Consider the following 18,889-nt stretch of genomic DNA (forward strand, 5'->3'; position numbering starts at 1 on the left):
CTTGTGACTGAATGAGTCATGACCATCTGGCCAATTACACAATACAAAAATTCCCACTTCTATAGAGAGAAAAAAGTTCAAAAATACCTCAAGAATGCTCACTTAAACCTGTCTAGCAATCTGTGGCTTTTAGGTGCCTCGCCTAGCAAGAGAAGTCATCTTTTTTCACATCAGTATTATCACCATGGTAACTTTATTGACCTTCCAGAAAGTGCTAAATTTGTTGATAGATAAAATCTAAAAAACAAAGAAGTTACATTCTTTAGTGAAAATTAGCAAATTCACTTCTTAAACTATTTTGATATTTGAAACTACTTACACAGTTTCCTTAACATTTTAGCCTAAAAAAACCCTATATTATTTATAGGACAACCTACTATTTACTATTTGACATTTTTTCATTGCAGTTCAGCAGCTAATGAATGAATGATGTTTGAAAAAATATTAAGTAACTTTTCACTGACACGCCTTTCGGTATTCAGATGTATTCTTGAGCTACTGAAATCAGCCTTGGCTGTATTGAACTGTCTACTGCTTTCCCAGCTACACGTGAGCTTTGTTTTTTATGACTGACTGTCTTTGGAGATGTGAAAGATATTTATAAAAGTCTGTTTTGTATCTAGTCCTGCTGGATTGCCTCACCACTGTCAAATAAGTGTTTTAGTGACTCACTTAAGTAAAGATGGCTGAAAAACCTCTACAGTCCTCTGAATCTCATAAGAACCTCATAAAATTTGTTATTTTTTGTTAAGAAAGAAGATCATCAGCCAAGTCGGATGTTTACTGTTCCTCTGCAATTCCCAATAGTTATGCTCACGGTGGCTTACTTCCTACTCTTACGTTCCCCAAGCACTCAGCTGATTCCAGTGTTCATCAGAGGTCTCAGAAGAAAAGTCTGTAAAGTGTCCCCTTTGGCAGATTCTTTGCTACTTAAGAAATACCTATATTTTGTCATCTTCCAGTGCATTCTGTTAGATATACACACACACATACATATATATATATATGTTTGTTTGTTTTTTCCCCTAAGAGAAAGCTTGTTGTAAATTATTCCAAAGCTGACTGTGAAAAGCAATCAACTTTATTTGGCTATATTCTATAGTGTGGCCCATTTATTATTAAGTATTACATCCCTCATAAATAGCACTCTCTGTAAGTTGAATTTGCAAAGAACAAATGGACATTTCAGTTAGTATGTAAAAGGAAGAAAAGAATAAAAGATAAGCAATTTAGTCAATTCTAATCATTCATACATTCATATCCTTATATTATTATAACACTGAAATTTGCAATGTAATATCTTAATATCCAGTTTAAATCTGTAAGTTTTTTCTATATTAGGTTGGATCTCTGTGTGTTGTGTTGTGAAGTGAGCTTAAAACCCCTGCTTCACAAGTTATGTATTCAGTCAAGGAGTTAAGGAAAAATAGTATAAAGATATGTGTCTAGTGGGATCAGTGAATGAGATCATCATTTGTGCCTCTCTTGCATGTTTTCAGAAGACTATACTGGCCCACAAGATGTACTTAGAGTTACAGAAGGACACTGTGGCTAAGATGAGATGTTTTTCATCCTGAATCAGTATTTTGCAATTGTAGAATGAACATTCTTGGCTGGTTAGCTGGATGTGTGATTAAGCAATATTTCTCAAGAAAACCATCTGCGAAATAACTCCATTTGCTGATTTGATGCTCATCTGGAGAAGTGACACTTGCTGTTAAAATTAAAACTCTACTCAGAATTGCATTCCTCACTGTGAATATTTAGCTTCTCCAGTATAATCAATCCATCGGTATAGTGAGCAAGCATCCAGTGTTCTAGAAACCAGCAGATCTGGTAGCCGGCCTCTAACAATTGAGGAAGATGAGGTTTCTATGGGGGTTGGTCAGTGAAGGAATATAGACCACTATAAGAATTCTCCCCGCTCTATCTGTTTGATATACTGTAGGCATATACAGGGATTTAAAAAATGTACAGATAAATGTTTTAAAGGCTTATGCTGGGAATGTAGTGGAGTATCTCAGAATCCCTATGAGGTAATTTCTGGTCAAGAGTTTCTACCATTCATTTAAGTAAAGTATTCTTTAATTGAACAAAGCATGTACATGATACAACTTTTGCTGAACTCACCAAGAAACAATTCATTTCTATAATTGGTTTTCTAAAGTACAACAGTGTTTTCAGTTGCTTTATTCACCCAGAAAATATAAATATGGGAAAGTTCAATGGAAATTTCCTCTAAGAGTCCAAAATCAACTTTTTACATAATTGAAAGAACACCCGGGCGCTTCAGATTCTTGTGTAAACTCAGTGTTCAGAGAGGGGAGGAAAAACTGGCAAGTATTGCCATGTTGAAGTCTTGGGATGCTGATAAAATGTTAGGTGACTCTTCATGTATTTCTATTCCTAGAAGGAAAAGTCATTTCAAATATAGAAAGAGCTAGCCCTGGTAACTATTGCAGCCACACAGGTGTGTCAGAACTCCTCAGGAGTAATTAATTGAGGCAGTCATGTGCTGTTAAGCTGATTGGGGGCAATTTTAAAAGTACCTAAATTGAAATTGATGCTGCATATTGAATACTCAGATGCTGTCACGTAAGAGGCAAAGTATGTCATCCTGAGCTTTTTTTCCCTTTTTCCCTTTTTTCTTTATTACATATATGTATAATATAATTAGATCTTCCCCAGCTTCTAGATACTTGTTCAATAAATTCTTCTCACAGAGGTTTTCTTTTGTAATAATTCATTCGCCATTGCCCTTTTACTTGCTTTCCTTCATCGTATGAGTAGAAAAGGGAAATCTAAATTTCTTATTCTCTCCAGGTCTAAGCATGATTACATTTTGAATTGACTTTTAATAAGTATTTTAAAAATATGTTTGGTTTAGCTCTTTTCATATTTTTGAAGAACACTTAAAATGTTATTGGTGGTTGTTAGCTCCCATATTTCACAGAGTAATTTGGTATGTCGAATATTTAACTTATAAATGCTAATGTTGTAATTGTTTGCCACTATATTGAAGTGTCTGATTGATTCAGCACATACAAATTTGAGATTGATTTCTTTCTTCATATTTCTCAAATGGAATGTATCTTTTTACGGTTATTGCACGCATTTACAGATGTACTCTATTGGATGAGTTCTTTTTTCACTGATATACTAATGTTTACCGAACATATTGAGATTCTCAGCTGCAGGATAGTATACCTTTTTTTTTAATGAGGAAATGGAATTAGAGAGAATGGAAATATTTGTCTCCTGTGACAGGGCTTACAAAATTTTAGAACTTGGCGGCAGAGTTGCAGTGTGTTTGCCAGAACAAGATTGAGTCTTGCAGTGCATTTAATAATTTTATCACAGTTTTTAATGAGGTTTTCACTAGAGACTTAATTTTATTTTTTTGTTAATTCCTTTGGATGGATGCCTCTGAAATCCAAGTCTCTTCAGAAGCAAGAATTGACTTACAGGAGGCCAAAAACCTGTCAAGTTCTCCTGGATCACAAGAGCCAATAAAGTTCAGTTCCTGGAGCTTCCTTGGGAATGCCTGTTTCACTCACAGATATGTGCTATTTTCTTGATTGAGACCAGAAATTCTGGATTCGTTTAACATAACATCTTCAACTGCCCCATGGATTTTTCTGAACATCTAGATGGCTTTTACTAGGCAAAACAGATTTATTTTGAGCCATTATTAATCTGATTGTTACTCTGAATAATTATTTTAGTAATATCTTCACTTTGTAATAATCAATACCTTTATAGCATAAAATTATTTAAAAAATTTATTAATTTACAAAGCCACTTAAGAATTCTTTTTTATTAATTGAGCTGAGTATGGCTGAATATTTAAGGCAGTCTCTGAAACTGAAATATGTTGTTACAAAGACATATCAAAAGCAAGATCCTTGTTTGAAAATAACATATTGGAGTTCCATTCTCCAGCAAGTGCTGGTATGGGCTGTATTAACAATACGGGCCAAGTGGCAAGCTGTTCTGTAACATTATAACAGATAATTAACAGGGCTATAGCACTTCTTCTAATTTTATACAGTCTTTCCGTTATTGGCTTCAAGTGTCCACCAGTAATGATAATTGCAGCCCCTCACAGAGCGCTTTTGAAGTAAATGTTGCTTTGTCATTTTCACTTTTGTCTCTCGTGAAAATGACAACTGTTGACATTTTCCAGACAGCTTTCCTTTCTTTTTTTCACTTTTTTTTCTTCTTGAGCAGCCTTTCCACTGAATTAAAACACCATAACACCTTCATGACATCCTGTAATTCTACTCTTTGGCACAGTTCTGGTCTTCTCTGTTACCTTCATCAAGCTAAAACTTAGCTTAGTATACTGTTGCTTCCTCAGCTCAAAAGTGACGCTAATAAATTCTCCCAGTGTAGCATTTTGCCATACTCTGAAAAGCTGGAAAAAGAGAATTAGCACACAATGAGAATGCTGAATTCCTCTCTTCTACTAGATTGTCTTCTAGAAGATACTACATGAGATTGTGCACAAGGTGTGTTTTACTTAGTCTGTCACCAGCCAATAACTCTGCAGAGGAGTTGTGAGAATCTTTGCATGGAAGATGTCAGTTGGCCTCATTTTGGTCTTAAGAGTGCTGTGTAAATATTAAGCCAATATCTGAGTCTAAGAAATAGGTGAATGAAAACAGTTGTACCTTGATTTTGAAAATATTAGGATAAAGGATTAAGTTATATGTATGTAGCCATCTGGTCTCTCTTGAACTGCATAAAATTCATGACTTTTGCTAATATGCTGACAGTAGGTTTCGCCATTTGGTCATCCTGTGAATTTTTCTGAAATTTTTACCTTAGAACAGAACCATTAATGATAACTTATGCTAAACTGAAAATATATAGTTCTGATCTAATATTATGAAATATAATATCCTCCATGTGGTGTTTTTCTATGCACGTAGTGCTTGCATGTAGGCTTTACCTACAGCTATAGTGGATGGATGGGATTTACAGAAGTCACGCTTTGAGATAATCTTTTATTTAGTCTTGTATGAGTTGAAGCTTTCATTGTTGTTAGCTTCTTCCTGCTCTCAAGCTGCATAGATGATTTTTTATGCAGGTAATCTTGAGAATTCTCATCATGATCATAAAAGAAACTTTGTCCCAAAACACATCACAAGCATGGAATTTTTGGCTTTCAGCCTAAGTTTGTACCTCTTGATGGTGTATTGCTCTGTTTTTTCTGGAGGGAGAACATCTGGGCCATGAGTAGGAGGAAATGAGGCCAGTGCTACTCAAAACATGACTCTCAAAATGTTTGGCAGCAGTCAGTGCTGGATCATTTTATTTCTCCTCTTTACAGTTTTCTGAGAAAGCCTCAGGGCCCTTCTATAGCACCATCCTTGGTGGTTTCTCTTCAAGGGTGCCAGAACGAATGCACTGGCCTTACATGTTTCCCTGTCCACGTCTTTCTCAAAATCCTGGATATTTCCAGGAGATTCCTGTTCTCATTTGATTCATAGTATTGTATTTAACACTTTTCCATCATCTCTTGTGATAAATTAGAGTAGAAATTTCCCTTTCCTCCATAAATTGGAAGGATTCAAATTTTTCTTTTCAAAGGCATCTGAACTCAGAGAGAGTGGAAACTTATACTTCTATGGATTTTGATGTATTATGATTATCTTTCTCTCTGTGCATCTTACTAAAAGATTCCTCTGAAACACGGATTTTCCTTACTGATGCTTTTTAGCATATAGGAAGGACAGTTTGTGTGACAATTTTTAATGTGGTGATTCTCATTTGAGTTGTTAAAACAGTCATTTTGCAGATCTGTATGCAGGAAACTCTGCAGAAATATAGCGTACAGTTCTCTGACTAATCTTTTCTCCATAGTGCCAATACGGTATAAAAAGGTAGGCAGTATGTCAACAAATTCACTATAGATATATGACTGCCTTTTTAAAAGAGTGGTTTTCTTTCAACAGGTTATAGTTTCCTATTAATAATTAGTATGTGCATCAAAATATAACCATGTTACTCTTCAACATCTTCCTTTTTTTTTACCCTGAATCTTGAGGGAGCTTTTGGCTTTGTCCAACCCATATACAGTCTTCTGCTTATAAGCTTCCAGATTTCCCAAAGTTGTACATTCCTTAATAAAATATACAGTGATTTTATTTAGTTCTATGCCTCAAGTTGGCTGAAGTCTTATGAGCTATACTAATTCATCAGGTAATACTGTAAGGAAAAGGTCTACTTATGGCTCTGTCCTACTCTGATATTTATCGACCACATTTTCTCTTAGTGAAACAACCTCTGTCAACCTGCCAGATTTATACAGTGCTCTAACTGTCAACATCGTTTGGCCCTGAAGCAAATTTTTTGAGAGCCGCTTGCTTCAATAAGAGAGTCGTAACTTTCCTTAGATCAACACTTTTTCAAGGACAGCTATCAAGATCTGAGCAAACATGTTAGCCTGAAGTCTCGTGGAAGCTTTTTGACAATTTCCCTGGGACTGTATAGTTTGTGTTGCTTTATTTGTTTATTTTTAGAATTGACAACTCTCAAGCTTAATTTTCTGTTCCTTTTTAGGGACCCTTTTTATTACTCGCTTCAGGAGGAAATACAAAAGTAGTTGAATATTGAGTAATAATTGGTTATTAGACTTTTTTTAGTTATAAATATTTTTATAATTATTTTTATTTCTTAATTTTATATTTATTATTTTAGTTATAAGAAATGTATGTTAAAAATAGGCTTTTACATATATGGGGCCTTGGTCTTTCATTCCAAAATACAAACTCAGTTCTAGTGCTATTGATTTGTTTAGTCCACAAGGAGGACTGAAGAATGATTCTTGGTCTTCAGGATGCTTATGTCCCAGTCCAGATATTTATTCTAACAAAAATGCTTCTGTTCTCATGAAATAGTCCTATCTCTTGAAGTCATCAAGGAATCTTCCAGAAGACTTATCCTTGACTGTTAGACACTTAAGACTGTGAGAAATACCAATATCTTCCTTTGAAACCACCCGTCATCCAGAAAAACAACTTTTAGTTGATCTGACGAGGATCACGTACGTACAAGCTCTCTTCATCAGACACAGGAAACTAGAGATCTCACCTGAGTAAGTGTTTTGAGTTGATACAAACTGTAGGAATTTCCCTTCATCTGTCTTCATAGAACCATTTCTGTTATCTGAATCCCATAGTATGCCTAGAATCCTGTATCTGCACTTAATAAGGATTCTCTTCTTGTGTTAACAAATATCTTCTCTGGTGAAAGATCCCATGTAATGTCTGCAAATGGATGCTACTTTATCTATTCCTGTTGTGCAGAATTATAGATACAGTTTCCTCCCTTCTGGACTGAGTGACACTGAACAGTCCTGAAGTTGTGGCCTGCAGATAAGCATAGCCTGCATATCTATAGACAGGTACTCTGCTGTCCTAGCACATTTAGAACAACACAGACAACTGCCAGGTTGCACACCATCAACAAACAGAACAGTCCAAGACTTTTTCATCTGGTTTTGAAACAGGAGCACGAATTATCAGGTGCTCATATCTAGAGTCTGTTAATACCTTTGTGGGTGGTCCTAGTAAAGTCAGATCCTTAAAGACAGTGCTTAGGAGAAAGAGAGTTAGATCACTCATACTGGTAGCCTCATCATAAAGAAGGTAATAATTTTAGTTTGGGGATGAAAATTCCTTATCTTGAATACTTAAACTTTTTTGGCCTTTGGATGTCCTGAGGATCAGCTTTGCACCTAAGTGTCATTAACTCTGTTTGTAATGGCTTTCAGGGAAATAACATGTTAATTTTAATCTTTAGAAACATATTTAGTAATGAGCTATTTCTGCCGTATTTTTTCCAGAACTCTGACCACCAAACCATCACCTATGATTTATATTATTTTGCTCTTAGGCTTCTCTCTAGTACAATGTAACTGATTTGCTGTGAGAAATGAGGCATTTCAGTGCAGCTAAATACAGGCAGGAACTACAAAGTCAGAAATTACTTAACTGTACGTGTGGGGAAGCCTATTTTTTGATTAAAAGACATTGGAAAAAGAGGATAAGGCACAGCTTACTTACTGAGACTTTTGTTGATCTTGAAGTCTGATAGTTTCAGTGTTAGGCATGCTTAGCCTTTTTGTTTGGAAAACAGATCTTTTTAGATTACATACATTACTTTGCACTGCATTGAGGCATCAAACAGTCTTTTATCGAACAGACATTTTATCACAGAAAGGGGACAATAACTGCCCAGATGTTAAGAAGTAGTTAAAATGAAATGTCTTTATATCAGTATGTTGTTTCTTGCACATCTATGCTACAATGTCTTCTGTGGCATCTTTGCTGTATATAGTAGATACCTGTACTAACGAACTATTTAACATTTTTGTTGAACTAACTGTTGCAGAGGAGTTACTGAGTTGTAGATAACAGTCCTTCAGAATACATAGAAGTGGGTACTCTGAAACGCTCTTGAACATATGCAGAGTTGCTTAGCAGGGTACATTTATGCATAGAAAAACACTTACAGAAGATCTGCTACATTTCTGTAGCTGTTCTTGGAGATATGAAGAGTGCCTTCTTACACATTCATTTCTGTTGTGTTTAAACTTGCAGTTTATTGCTTGAGAAGCACTGAGAGAAATGTGTGTTTCTTCTTTCCTTGTACTATGCTGTAGAAGAGAAAGAACTATTCTAGCTATCAGTGAGATAAAAAAAATTATATTACTGCATGTGTTTATAATACATTTGTATTATATCTTTGCATCTACTACATTCAGTATGTTCTTTCACACTGAGGTCTTTGCAGAGGACGAGGAATCCCACCCTCTGACAATGTGCAGAGAACTTTCTCCGAATTTCCACTAATTCCCATTACTGTCTTTTTATGTTGCAATATGAGGTGCCAGTAGTATTTCAGATGAGACAACGCCAGTGACTTAGAAACTTTACAATGCTTTTATTAGCTCATTCTGTATATATTCCTGTCCATGTCCAGAAGGCTTTTCCTATGGGGGTATGCTTACACTGGAAATTCTCCAGCTCTTGTTTTCTGTACATTTGCTGCACGTCCTTCAGCACCACCCAAATCCCCTGTTTACCTACTCAGCAGCTTCTCTGTTTGTTATGTTCTCATTACTCAGCAGTCCAGCATACTCCTGTTGTTGCATTTTGAATACAACATCCTATAACTTCAAAAATAGTCTTGTATTTGGTGGAGTCAAAAACAGAAAGTAAAAGCCTCCAAATCTGCAGTAGCTTGGATATACTAAAATCAGAGTGTTCCATCTCTGTCTAGAAGCCTTCTAAATAGATCTTAAAACAGACAATTTAAAGTGAAAAGGAGACATAACAATTGTCAGCCTTCAAGAGCATGATAATGAGATTATTGTGTATTTAGTATTTCCTGTGTTTATGTTATATTTATTATGATTATGTTTATCAGTACTGAAGATTTTTTCACACAGTTCGTACACTAAGTAGATAATATAAATATACTTTTCTTGTTTTTTACTGGTAAAATTTAAACATTCGTTTCTTTTGTGATTGACTTTCAGAGAAGAACTTGTTTGTTACACTTTTGTTAACATCAAATAACATACTCTTAAAAATAGTCACGTATGCCACTCAATATTTGTGTCTGAGATACAGTTGGACATACAGCTTTTTTCCCCATATAAAGCTTTTGTTGGACAGAGTCCTAAGATGTATGTCTGGCTTGAATATTCATGCATGTTAAAAATTTAATAGGAAATACTAGCAAAACTAGTGCTAGCCAGATTGTTTGCATTTTATTATTTTAAAGCATTGTGGTTTTGATAGTGGAAAATATGGACATAAAATGATGGAAAATATTGTAGCAAATATCAATGCAGTAATTGAAAAAAATGCCTAAAATCGAGATGTCAAGAGAAAACAGTAAAAAGTAGATATTTGAAGAATATGCAACTGAACCATTTGTATGCTAAGGATCTACTACCACAGCATATTTTTGGAATTAGAACTAGATCAATCTTTATTTTGACTTATTCTTGCAACATTTCATTGAATCTTCTAAAATATTTTAGCTTAACATCCATGTTTTAAAATTACTCAGGTTTTAATTAAGACTCTAAACTATGAGATTTCAGCTACTATACCCTTTTTAAAGATGTGTGTTTAAATAAAATTCAAACACTTGTTTAATTTGGAAAGTAGTCAGCCACAGCTCTGATTTTTTGCATGTTATTATGGGTATGCATAGTCAATCAGCAGTCTAAATAAAACATTGTTAAAGCTACTTTAGTTTTTAAATTTGTAAGAATTTATTAAGTGATGTTATCTAGTGTTAGTGTTGCCGGCAGGAGCAGGGAAGAGCTTGTCCCTCTATATTCATCTCTGGTGAGGCTGCACCTCAAGTGCTGCATTCCGTTTTGGGGGCCTCACTACAAGAAAGAATTTGAGGCCCTGGAGCATGTCCAGAGAAGGGAAACAAAGCTGGTGAGGGGTCTGGAGCACAAGTCTGATGGGGATTGTCTGAGGGAGCTGGGATTGTTGAGTCTAGAGAAGAGGAGGCTCAGGGGAGCCTTTATTGCTCTCTACAACTGCCTGAAAGAAGATTGTAGCAAGGTGGGGGTTGGCCTCTTCTCCCATGTAACTAGTGACAGGACTAGAGAGAATGGCTTCAACCCGTGCCAGGGGAGATTCAGATTGGATATTCAGAAAAATTTGTTCTCTGAAAAAGTTGTCAGAGTTATTTTCCCTGGAGATGTCCAAGAAACATTTAGATGTTGTACTAATAGGCATAGTTTAATGGAGGAATATTGGTGATAGATGGATGGTTGGACTGGATGATCTTGGTGGTCTTTTTCAACCTTGGTGATTCTGTGATTCTATGATCTAGTTATTGAGTGATCCCAAACACTAAAATAACAACGAAAGGGAAATGACCCAATCAAACTTGCTTCTTACAGTGAGAATAAATTAATACCAATATAGTCACAATGTCACTAAGCAGTGATTTATTTATTCTGCTTATCAATTTATAATCTTACATTTTCATGTGGGAAAACAAATTGCTGAGAAGTCAGTTCTGTGATAGGATGAACTGTCAATGGAGAAACTGTGTTACTGTAAAGCATTGCCTCAGTGCCCTGAAAATTTCCTTCTTGGAAGGCTTCTTGTGTTTCCCAGCAGCCACCAAAGCCTGGCTTCTTGGTCATGATGGTGGAACAACAGAATCCACTTTCATGCAGAAGAATAGAATAATGTGCCAGGATTTCTAACTATGAGTTAGTCTGTGCACAAAACAGCTGTTTTGCAGTTGACAGTAAAAATCTAGACTGCTAAGTGAAAAGATTTGCTAGTGAGGAATTTATGGAGTAGATGAAACATGGAGTAAAGGCTGCTAAAGCATTGTCTTTGTATCAACTGTATTTCATAAACAAAAAGGTCTCCATAAAGTTTTTGTAGTTAAGACTTTATTTTCTTGCATGTAGAATTCAGAAAATTCATAAATGGGTGAACAGCTGTGTGAAAGTATAAGCAAGGAGCACCCTCACATCACTCAACATGGACGTGAATACACTTCATGCTTGCAGTCTCTGTGAGTGGCATGCTGACTGAAATAACATCCAGTGGGAACTCTTTTCTCTCTCCTTGAAACCCAGTACTTTAGAGGTTTCCAGCACTTTCTTAGCACGTGGTCCAGTCCAGGAAATCTGGGCCTGAGGTCTTTTATGAGGATGCAATTAGAAGTCAAGGCTAGATAGGGACAGAAAAGGAGGTGAACATTAAAAGACTTTGCTAGGACATTTGCACTGATTCTGCAAGCTGAGTTGCGTGTCAGACAGCTTTTTTTGGTTTTGGTAAATTCGTCTGTTGAAAGTAATTTATTTCAGAACAGATTGGTTATTGAATATCAACTCAGGAATGCTTTGATTCCTTGTTCTACCTATATTCAATTCTAGTCAAGGTGAGAAGTTTTTAAGGAAGAAAACGTTTACTTTGTAAGGATTTAAAAATTACTTTGGTAGCTACGTTACTGTCTCCTTGTTTCAGAAATAACTGAATATGTTTACATGTGGTGCCCTTTGAATGAGGAAAGAGAAAATGTTTTTTTACTTACTAATGTGTTATTTTATTTGGTGTTACTTCTCTCACTTAGAGTAATGCTCGTCATGTGAAAGATTGTTTGGCTTTGTCCTAAGACTGAATAACTTGAGCTTATCTTAAGATATGCAAATAGTAAACTGAAAGTTTTCTTTCCCAGCCTCTGTTGCCCACCTCTCTGTGGTAAAATACAGGAGACCTACTTTCTAATGCTACTCTAACTTTCTGTTAGATTTTCCTCCGATAGCAAGACTAAGTTTCTGTATAAGTTGCAGCAAAGCACAATGCAAAATGCTTTTAGTCTTAGGAGAAGCAAACTTTGCTAGAGTAGATATTTTCATTTTACCACTAACAGTCCTTGCTAAAAACTGTGAAAAATTAATGGCCTATACTACATTTTTACCCCAGAGGAATCCAAGGCAAAATAACTGCTCTAGCTGAGAGTGCTTGGACTGGAAGATTTCATGAGGTCCCACCTAATATTTGTGATCCTGCACTTCTGTGCCCTACAGACGTGGGTCTCGGAGATGTCACTGAATGTGATATGCAGGTAGCTCAATCATGGATAAACCTGCTCTGTTCTATGCCTGGAAACTCACTGACAACCTATTATGACAAATTTAACTTGTGTTCTTTCTACATTACCCTGCCTTCCTTTCTGAATTTTGCCTCTTAGCACTACAGTTCTCTGCTTGAAGAGCTGTTGTATTGCTGGGACATGAACTTGTCCTCAGTCCCTTTTCAGCTGTGGAGGTCAGCTGCACAAAGGGAAGATAGTGTCTGTTTCCAGAAATGACTTCTTCGTTAAAGTGGAAGTTGAGTAGGATGTGCCACAAAAAGAAGCCTTTTTAATAAGTCCTTACTTTTGTCCTTTTAATGGTTGTTGAGAGCAAATGATGTCAATTTAAAGGTCAATGAAAACTGGCTTAAAGGACCTTATTGTCTAAATCCTGGAGTATTTCCATGTTCCAATGAGCAGAGACAGGACAAATTGTTGAAGAACATATGTAGAAAGACAGTGATTTCACTTGTTTGAGTAGTTCACAGTTTAAATAACATTTTAAAAAATTTCTTTAAACATCAGTAGCATTGTAGGAATCCTAGTAGAGACATGATTGATGCTGTTATGATGGTTTTTCACACAGTATCAGCATAAAATAAAATGAGTATAGTAGCTATTGAAGTGGAGCAGCAGGATATTTTTGTCTTTAGAATTAATTTGTCTGGCTCTGGTGAAATGTTCTCTCAATCACAATCTTCAAATAGTTCTATTTGAGTCTATTAGAGTGTAATAATTAAGTTATTTATTGAGAAATTGTCAGTAGAATTTAAGTAGCTTCCGGAGCAAAATAGCTCTGGCTCATAAATACTGTATTTTTCAGAGTCTATTGCTTTTCAGACAAACACATCTCGTCTATAGGCCATTATGCTGCTATGGTTCAGCAAGAATACATACAAACTGGTTGTCTAGATCCATGAGATTTTTGGAATAAAGAAATTTGTTCTTTAAGAAATGAAGAGAGATGATTTTGTCTGCTCTGTTGTTATATTAAACAGATGCATCATTACAGTCAGAATAGTTAGACCATGAAGTACTATGCTGTTGATTCTGTAAGTAAAGAAGGTGAGACAGTAATTTAAAAAGTTTTATCCAGATATGCAATAATGACTATTTTATATAAATGAAATATATATATATATATGTAATTTGAAAGCCTGCAATTACAAAGTCTATGAAGTACTGTTTTTATCATGAAAAATTCTTAATTTTCTTCCAAAATATCTTGAGCCATGCATCATGGTTTCCAAAATTAGAGAATTATGTAGTAAGGAGACAAAATGTACTTGTTTTATGTATTGCTTAAGAATCTTGGTTTAAAAATTGAAAGTGTAAGACTTTCTATGATTTATTCTGAGTGCTTTGTAATATAAATAGCTTTTGTGCTGAATGAGAGCAGTTGAATTAGTTCATCCTTTTGCTTCTTATTGTACAAAGCTCTGACTTTTTTGCATGTTTATGGAACCACTGACATTTTGAAAAATGTAAGAGGTATATTTCAAGTACAGTGGGTTGCTTTTACAAACCACATCATACTCTTGAAGTAGCAGTGTGCTTTGGTAACAATAATCAGGCTCTCTGAGAGCTGGAGTTGTCCAGGCCTGTAAATAAGTGGTAAGACAGCATCCTATGTTCCCAGCTGTTGGATTTTCTTATCATTTCTGTGTTTTATTTGCCTTCAGATTGCAGTGCTGTAGGCATCTTGCTGTTTTTGTTTTTGTTTTTTTTCCTTTCACCTTCTCTGGTGTCTTATGTTTGCAAAATATACCCTGCAAGGTCCAGAGCATGCTTCAGAGCTATGGTCAGCAGCTCCCCCAGGCTTTCTCTGATAGCTCACCTCTGAGCTATCATGTCTGCTATGTGGAAGTTATTTTTAACAGCAGAAACTGTTAAAGCAGCCCACTTACTATCAGGGATTGATAAATAGCTGTGATGAACTTGGGAACTGAAAAGAATGCTACACAGGCTGCAAGCAAAGATAAACAGTGGTATGAAACAGCATTTTTGAAAGGAAGTCTTGAAATAAGACTAACTTCTGATTTTCTCCTGTAACTGAAGAGTTCAGACCCCTCAACATAGTGACATACAGTGATTGTATTTTTTTTTTTTTATTATCTCCCTACAATTCTGTGCCAAATTAGGCTTTTGAATCACTGTAAAATTTATAATAATGCTTCTGTTATTCTTTTAAATTCAGTTGGTATATGTTATTTTCCATTTTCCAGAATACTTGAAACCAGCCTCTTTGAAAAATAGATATTTAGTAACAATCATTCAGGAAACCAGATGCCAAGCATGAAAACACATGTATTATTTACAAACATGTATGATTTATTTATGTATTTCCCAGCTCAACATTTTATTTTCCAATGTCTTTCACTTACTGTTAAAATTTAACTTCTCTATGAACTATACAAGTCCAAGTTTTCAGGAATGGTAAAAGCTTGTACCATTCACTTAAAGTTGCCGTTCCCATTTTGCTGTTGTTTTTAGATATAATCTCTGTTTTGTTTCCTACAAAATTTTGTGTATGGTTTGCATACACAGTGTCTAGAAAGTTTAATTGGCTGGACCTTCAGTGGCAACTATTTTCCTTGCTGAAATAAATACTTCTGCACTAAAGTAATGAAATTCACTCCTGTACAAAGGGAAATGTTAAAGCAAAAAAAAAAAAAAAAAGAAGAAAATCTATTAACAGCTTCCTTTTTAAAATCAGACCATAAATAGTATCTACTGGCCTCAGAAATCTTGGGAGGAACATCACTAAGAAAAAGAACTTAATGAGTTAAGATGCAATTAAAAACTTGAGTACTCTTTGTACATGGCAGGAGACCATGCTGAACAGTTACCATGAGAAATGCTATTGTCTCTTGGTGAATAAAGAACAAACCATTCTATTCTTGGGATTTAGGTACTCTTAGCTTCTAGTAAAATGTTTATATTGTACTTTGTATAATTTTAGCACAAATAGAAGGGAATTTCAACAGAGGAACTAGATTGGCTTATTTTGCGAAATAACTTCACTTTTGAGAAAGTGAAGACTCAGAAACTGAAGCCACTCCCTGTGAACTTTTATTATTATTATATTTAAGCTTGTTGATTTAGATGGCATGGGGAAGTGAAATCTTCTATCATAATTTTTATACAGTCCATAATTCAAATAAAGTTTTGAATGCGAAGGGCTGTGAGAAAAGTTTGAACTTCTCCATTCAGAAATGTTTGGCATTTTCTATGTTAGAATACCTCCTGTTTTAACAAGAAGAGGAAAGAAAGGATTATTCTGTTACTCCAAAACATTTTTCTGAACTATACTTCAATAGAAAATAGACAAATATGTTGATGGTGAAACATTATTTCCTTGAAGCATGACAAAAAAATGCACTATTTAATTGTTTACTTTTTGCTAATAGATTAGAGTTCCAGTAAAACAAAGCCAAATTATGTAATTCAGAACGACCTTCACACATGGGTAAAATCTACAGTATGGTGAAGTCATTGAGCCCTCAAAAATCCATCCTTTTTTTCAGTGGATCCTGCTGTCCTGGCACAGTTTCACTCATCAGTCTTTAGGGCTCTAGTCTTACTGATACTGTGACAAGAGAAAAGAAGGCATAGTAACTTCTTTGCATAATTTTGCTGGACTGTAGCTTCATATACTTTATTCAAAATGATAGGACAAGGGGGAATGGCTTTAAACTAAAAGAGGGCAGATTTGGATTAGGGTTTAGGAAGAAATTTTTTAGTCAGAGGACAGTGAGGCCAAGGCCCAGGCTACCCAAGAAGGCTGTAGATGCCCATCTCTGGAGGCATTCAAGGACAAGTTGGGTGGGATCCTGGGCAGTATGATCTGGTGGATGGCAGGGAGGTTGGAGCTAGATGATCTTTAAGGTCCCCTCCAGCCTAAGCCATTCTATGTTTCTATGAAAGGGGCAGGAGTAGAAGTTATACCTTTGGCTAGACTGGTTTGAATCATTGCTGAAGTCTAACTGGACCCAAAACAAGTAAAGGTGAGCACTGGTGCCTATGCATTCAAAGACATGTTCCATGTAGATTTACACTGTGCCAGGTAGCTGCTCCAGCCTGAAGGACTGAGTCAAACCCATGGACACAACATGGGCTGCCTGTTTTTTGATTCTGGGCAGTGAGCATTGCTGACATCACTTATGGTTATGAATGTTATACACAGATGGAAAATTCTGTCTTATTTCTGAAAGCTTTTCTATAAATTAGTCCCATTTAAGCTGTGTAGCTTCCAGCCTGCAATGTTCTGTGGCTTGAGATTGCTGCCATGCTCCTTTCTTGATTGTTCTCATGGTTATGCCTCGACAGCCAAAATATAACCGTCATGTCTACTGGGTGGTCAAATACCTGGCTGTCTAAATAGTTAGTGTCACCCTAGCCCACTATTACAAACCTTGTTCAGCTATTGCTGTTTCTGGCCATTGTATAGTCTCCTAGATATGAAAAAAATATATAGCCTGCTTTTCTGTGGTTGCACACATGTAGCATTGCCAGCTTTAATGGAGAAAAGTGCTTTAACTGAAAACTTGAAAGACGAGGACAACAGATCCAGATAAAGAGATTTCTTTCTCTTTTCATATTCTTATAGAATAAGGAAACTGTGCCCTTAAAATTAACAGCATCTTCTCAGTCAGGACAATACGTTCAGAAATGTGTTAATAATGTATAGAAAGAGTGGAGGAAAAGGTGGAGGGAGGGGAATAAAATGCTTTCAACACGACTTTGTTTACACTTTAACCCCTATTTTTCATTGTTGTTTGAAAGTGATCCTTCTTGGACAGATTTCTGAAACAGGCTCTGAATACTTATTCAAATGTCCTTACAAATGTTTGGACAAAGTTCCTTCTGGAGCTGCCATCCTGCATTTATTTTCCTCTGCTGTGGAATTCACTCCATGGAGACCTTTCTCCCTGCTTTGCAAGAAAGAGGTCATTTAACCACACTAGGCTGCTCTGGCGCTTTAGAAAATCACTACAAAATCTTACTTCATTTAACACCAATCTATTAGGTCTGTGTAAATTGAAGAGTGGGGAAAAGGAGAAGGGTAATATCTTTAGGTAGCTTTCTTTCTACACTTTTCATTCTGTTTAGCACTCTCGTATCTTCAGACTGGCCATCTCTGAAGCTACCAATTTTGACAAACTTTTATGCTTTATGTAAGCAGTTTACACAGCAGTTTATAAAACAGCTTATTATACAGTACATCAGAAAGGAAGCATCAGCATTTATTTTGCCTTGCTTCTTCACAGCATTTTGGGAAGGACTGTCATTTTCAGTTAAAAAGCACTCTTCAAAGTAAAAATTCAGTATGCTCAGCCCTATAGAGTAGGCTAGATACACTTTCAAATTAGAGGTTTTCATTAGATGATTTCACTTTAGTCTAATTAAATAAGTAGACTGTTTTCTACATATATAACTGAACGCTCTTGAATTAATTATGATGATTTATTTCAGTTTTCATTCATAGATTAAAACTTCGGTGTATTTTTGCCTAAAAATTTTGGGACTGCATGAGCGTTAGCGATCACTGCTATAAAATGAATATGTTTTTTCAAGTCAGTAAATTAATGAATGCATTTGAACACGTCAAATACCTAGAGAGTTTTAAAATCTAGCTTAATAATTTGCAGAATTAAATCCTGCAGATTTTTACTGCACAATGAATCTTTGAGCAGTTACATTTTCTGTCAGTTACGTTTTCTCTGTCTTCTAATAAATGCAGATATTTAATTCTCTTATTCCAAAGAAACTAAGCATTTATTGAACAGAATTTATGTATGTCGAAAACATATGCATGGAGTTAATTTGATGATTTAAATAATTTAGAAGGGAACAATTGTTAGCTTGTGTATATGAAAAGTATTTATTTATTTGCAGAGGTCTTTTTATTACTATCCACGACCGGGGACACATTGCTGCAATGCTGAAGTCCTGGCCAGAAAGTGTCATCAAGGTGAGTTTGGTTTTGTTTGCTTGACAAAGCTGATGCTGTCAGAGAACATTTACTGCACTGTTTAATTCCTTTCAGAGTGCTATTTATGTTTTAGCCAATTCTTTATAATTGAGATTTAGAAGCAGTACATATGGTGCACAACTGTTTTTAAAAAATGTATTAGTAATTGAATGTATGGAATTTTGAAATATATGTAGTCTTTTCTTTGTATCATAAAAATTCCAGCAAATTAGAAAAGAAAAAACATGTTGTATTTATGAGAGAAGTGGTTGT

At 35.5% G+C, this 18,889-nt stretch overlaps 1 protein-coding gene across 2 annotated transcripts in view; it reads left to right on the forward strand.

Annotated features, from left to right (window-relative positions):
- ME1 (malic enzyme 1) overlaps positions 1–18,889 on the forward strand; it is a 157,136-nt gene that overhangs the window by 46,698 nt on the left and 91,549 nt on the right. For both annotated transcript variants that reach the window (XM_010707673.3, NM_001303206.1), the window contains 1 exon segment: positions 18,541–18,616. In XM_010707673.3, the coding sequence (XP_010705975.1) occupies positions 18,541–18,616 (76 nt within the window).

This window comes from Meleagris gallopavo, chromosome 2 (assembly GCF_000146605.3).
Source record: "Meleagris gallopavo isolate NT-WF06-2002-E0010 breed Aviagen turkey brand Nicholas breeding stock chromosome 2, Turkey_5.1, whole genome shotgun sequence".
NCBI classification, from domain to species: Eukaryota; Metazoa; Chordata; class Aves; order Galliformes; family Phasianidae; genus Meleagris; species Meleagris gallopavo.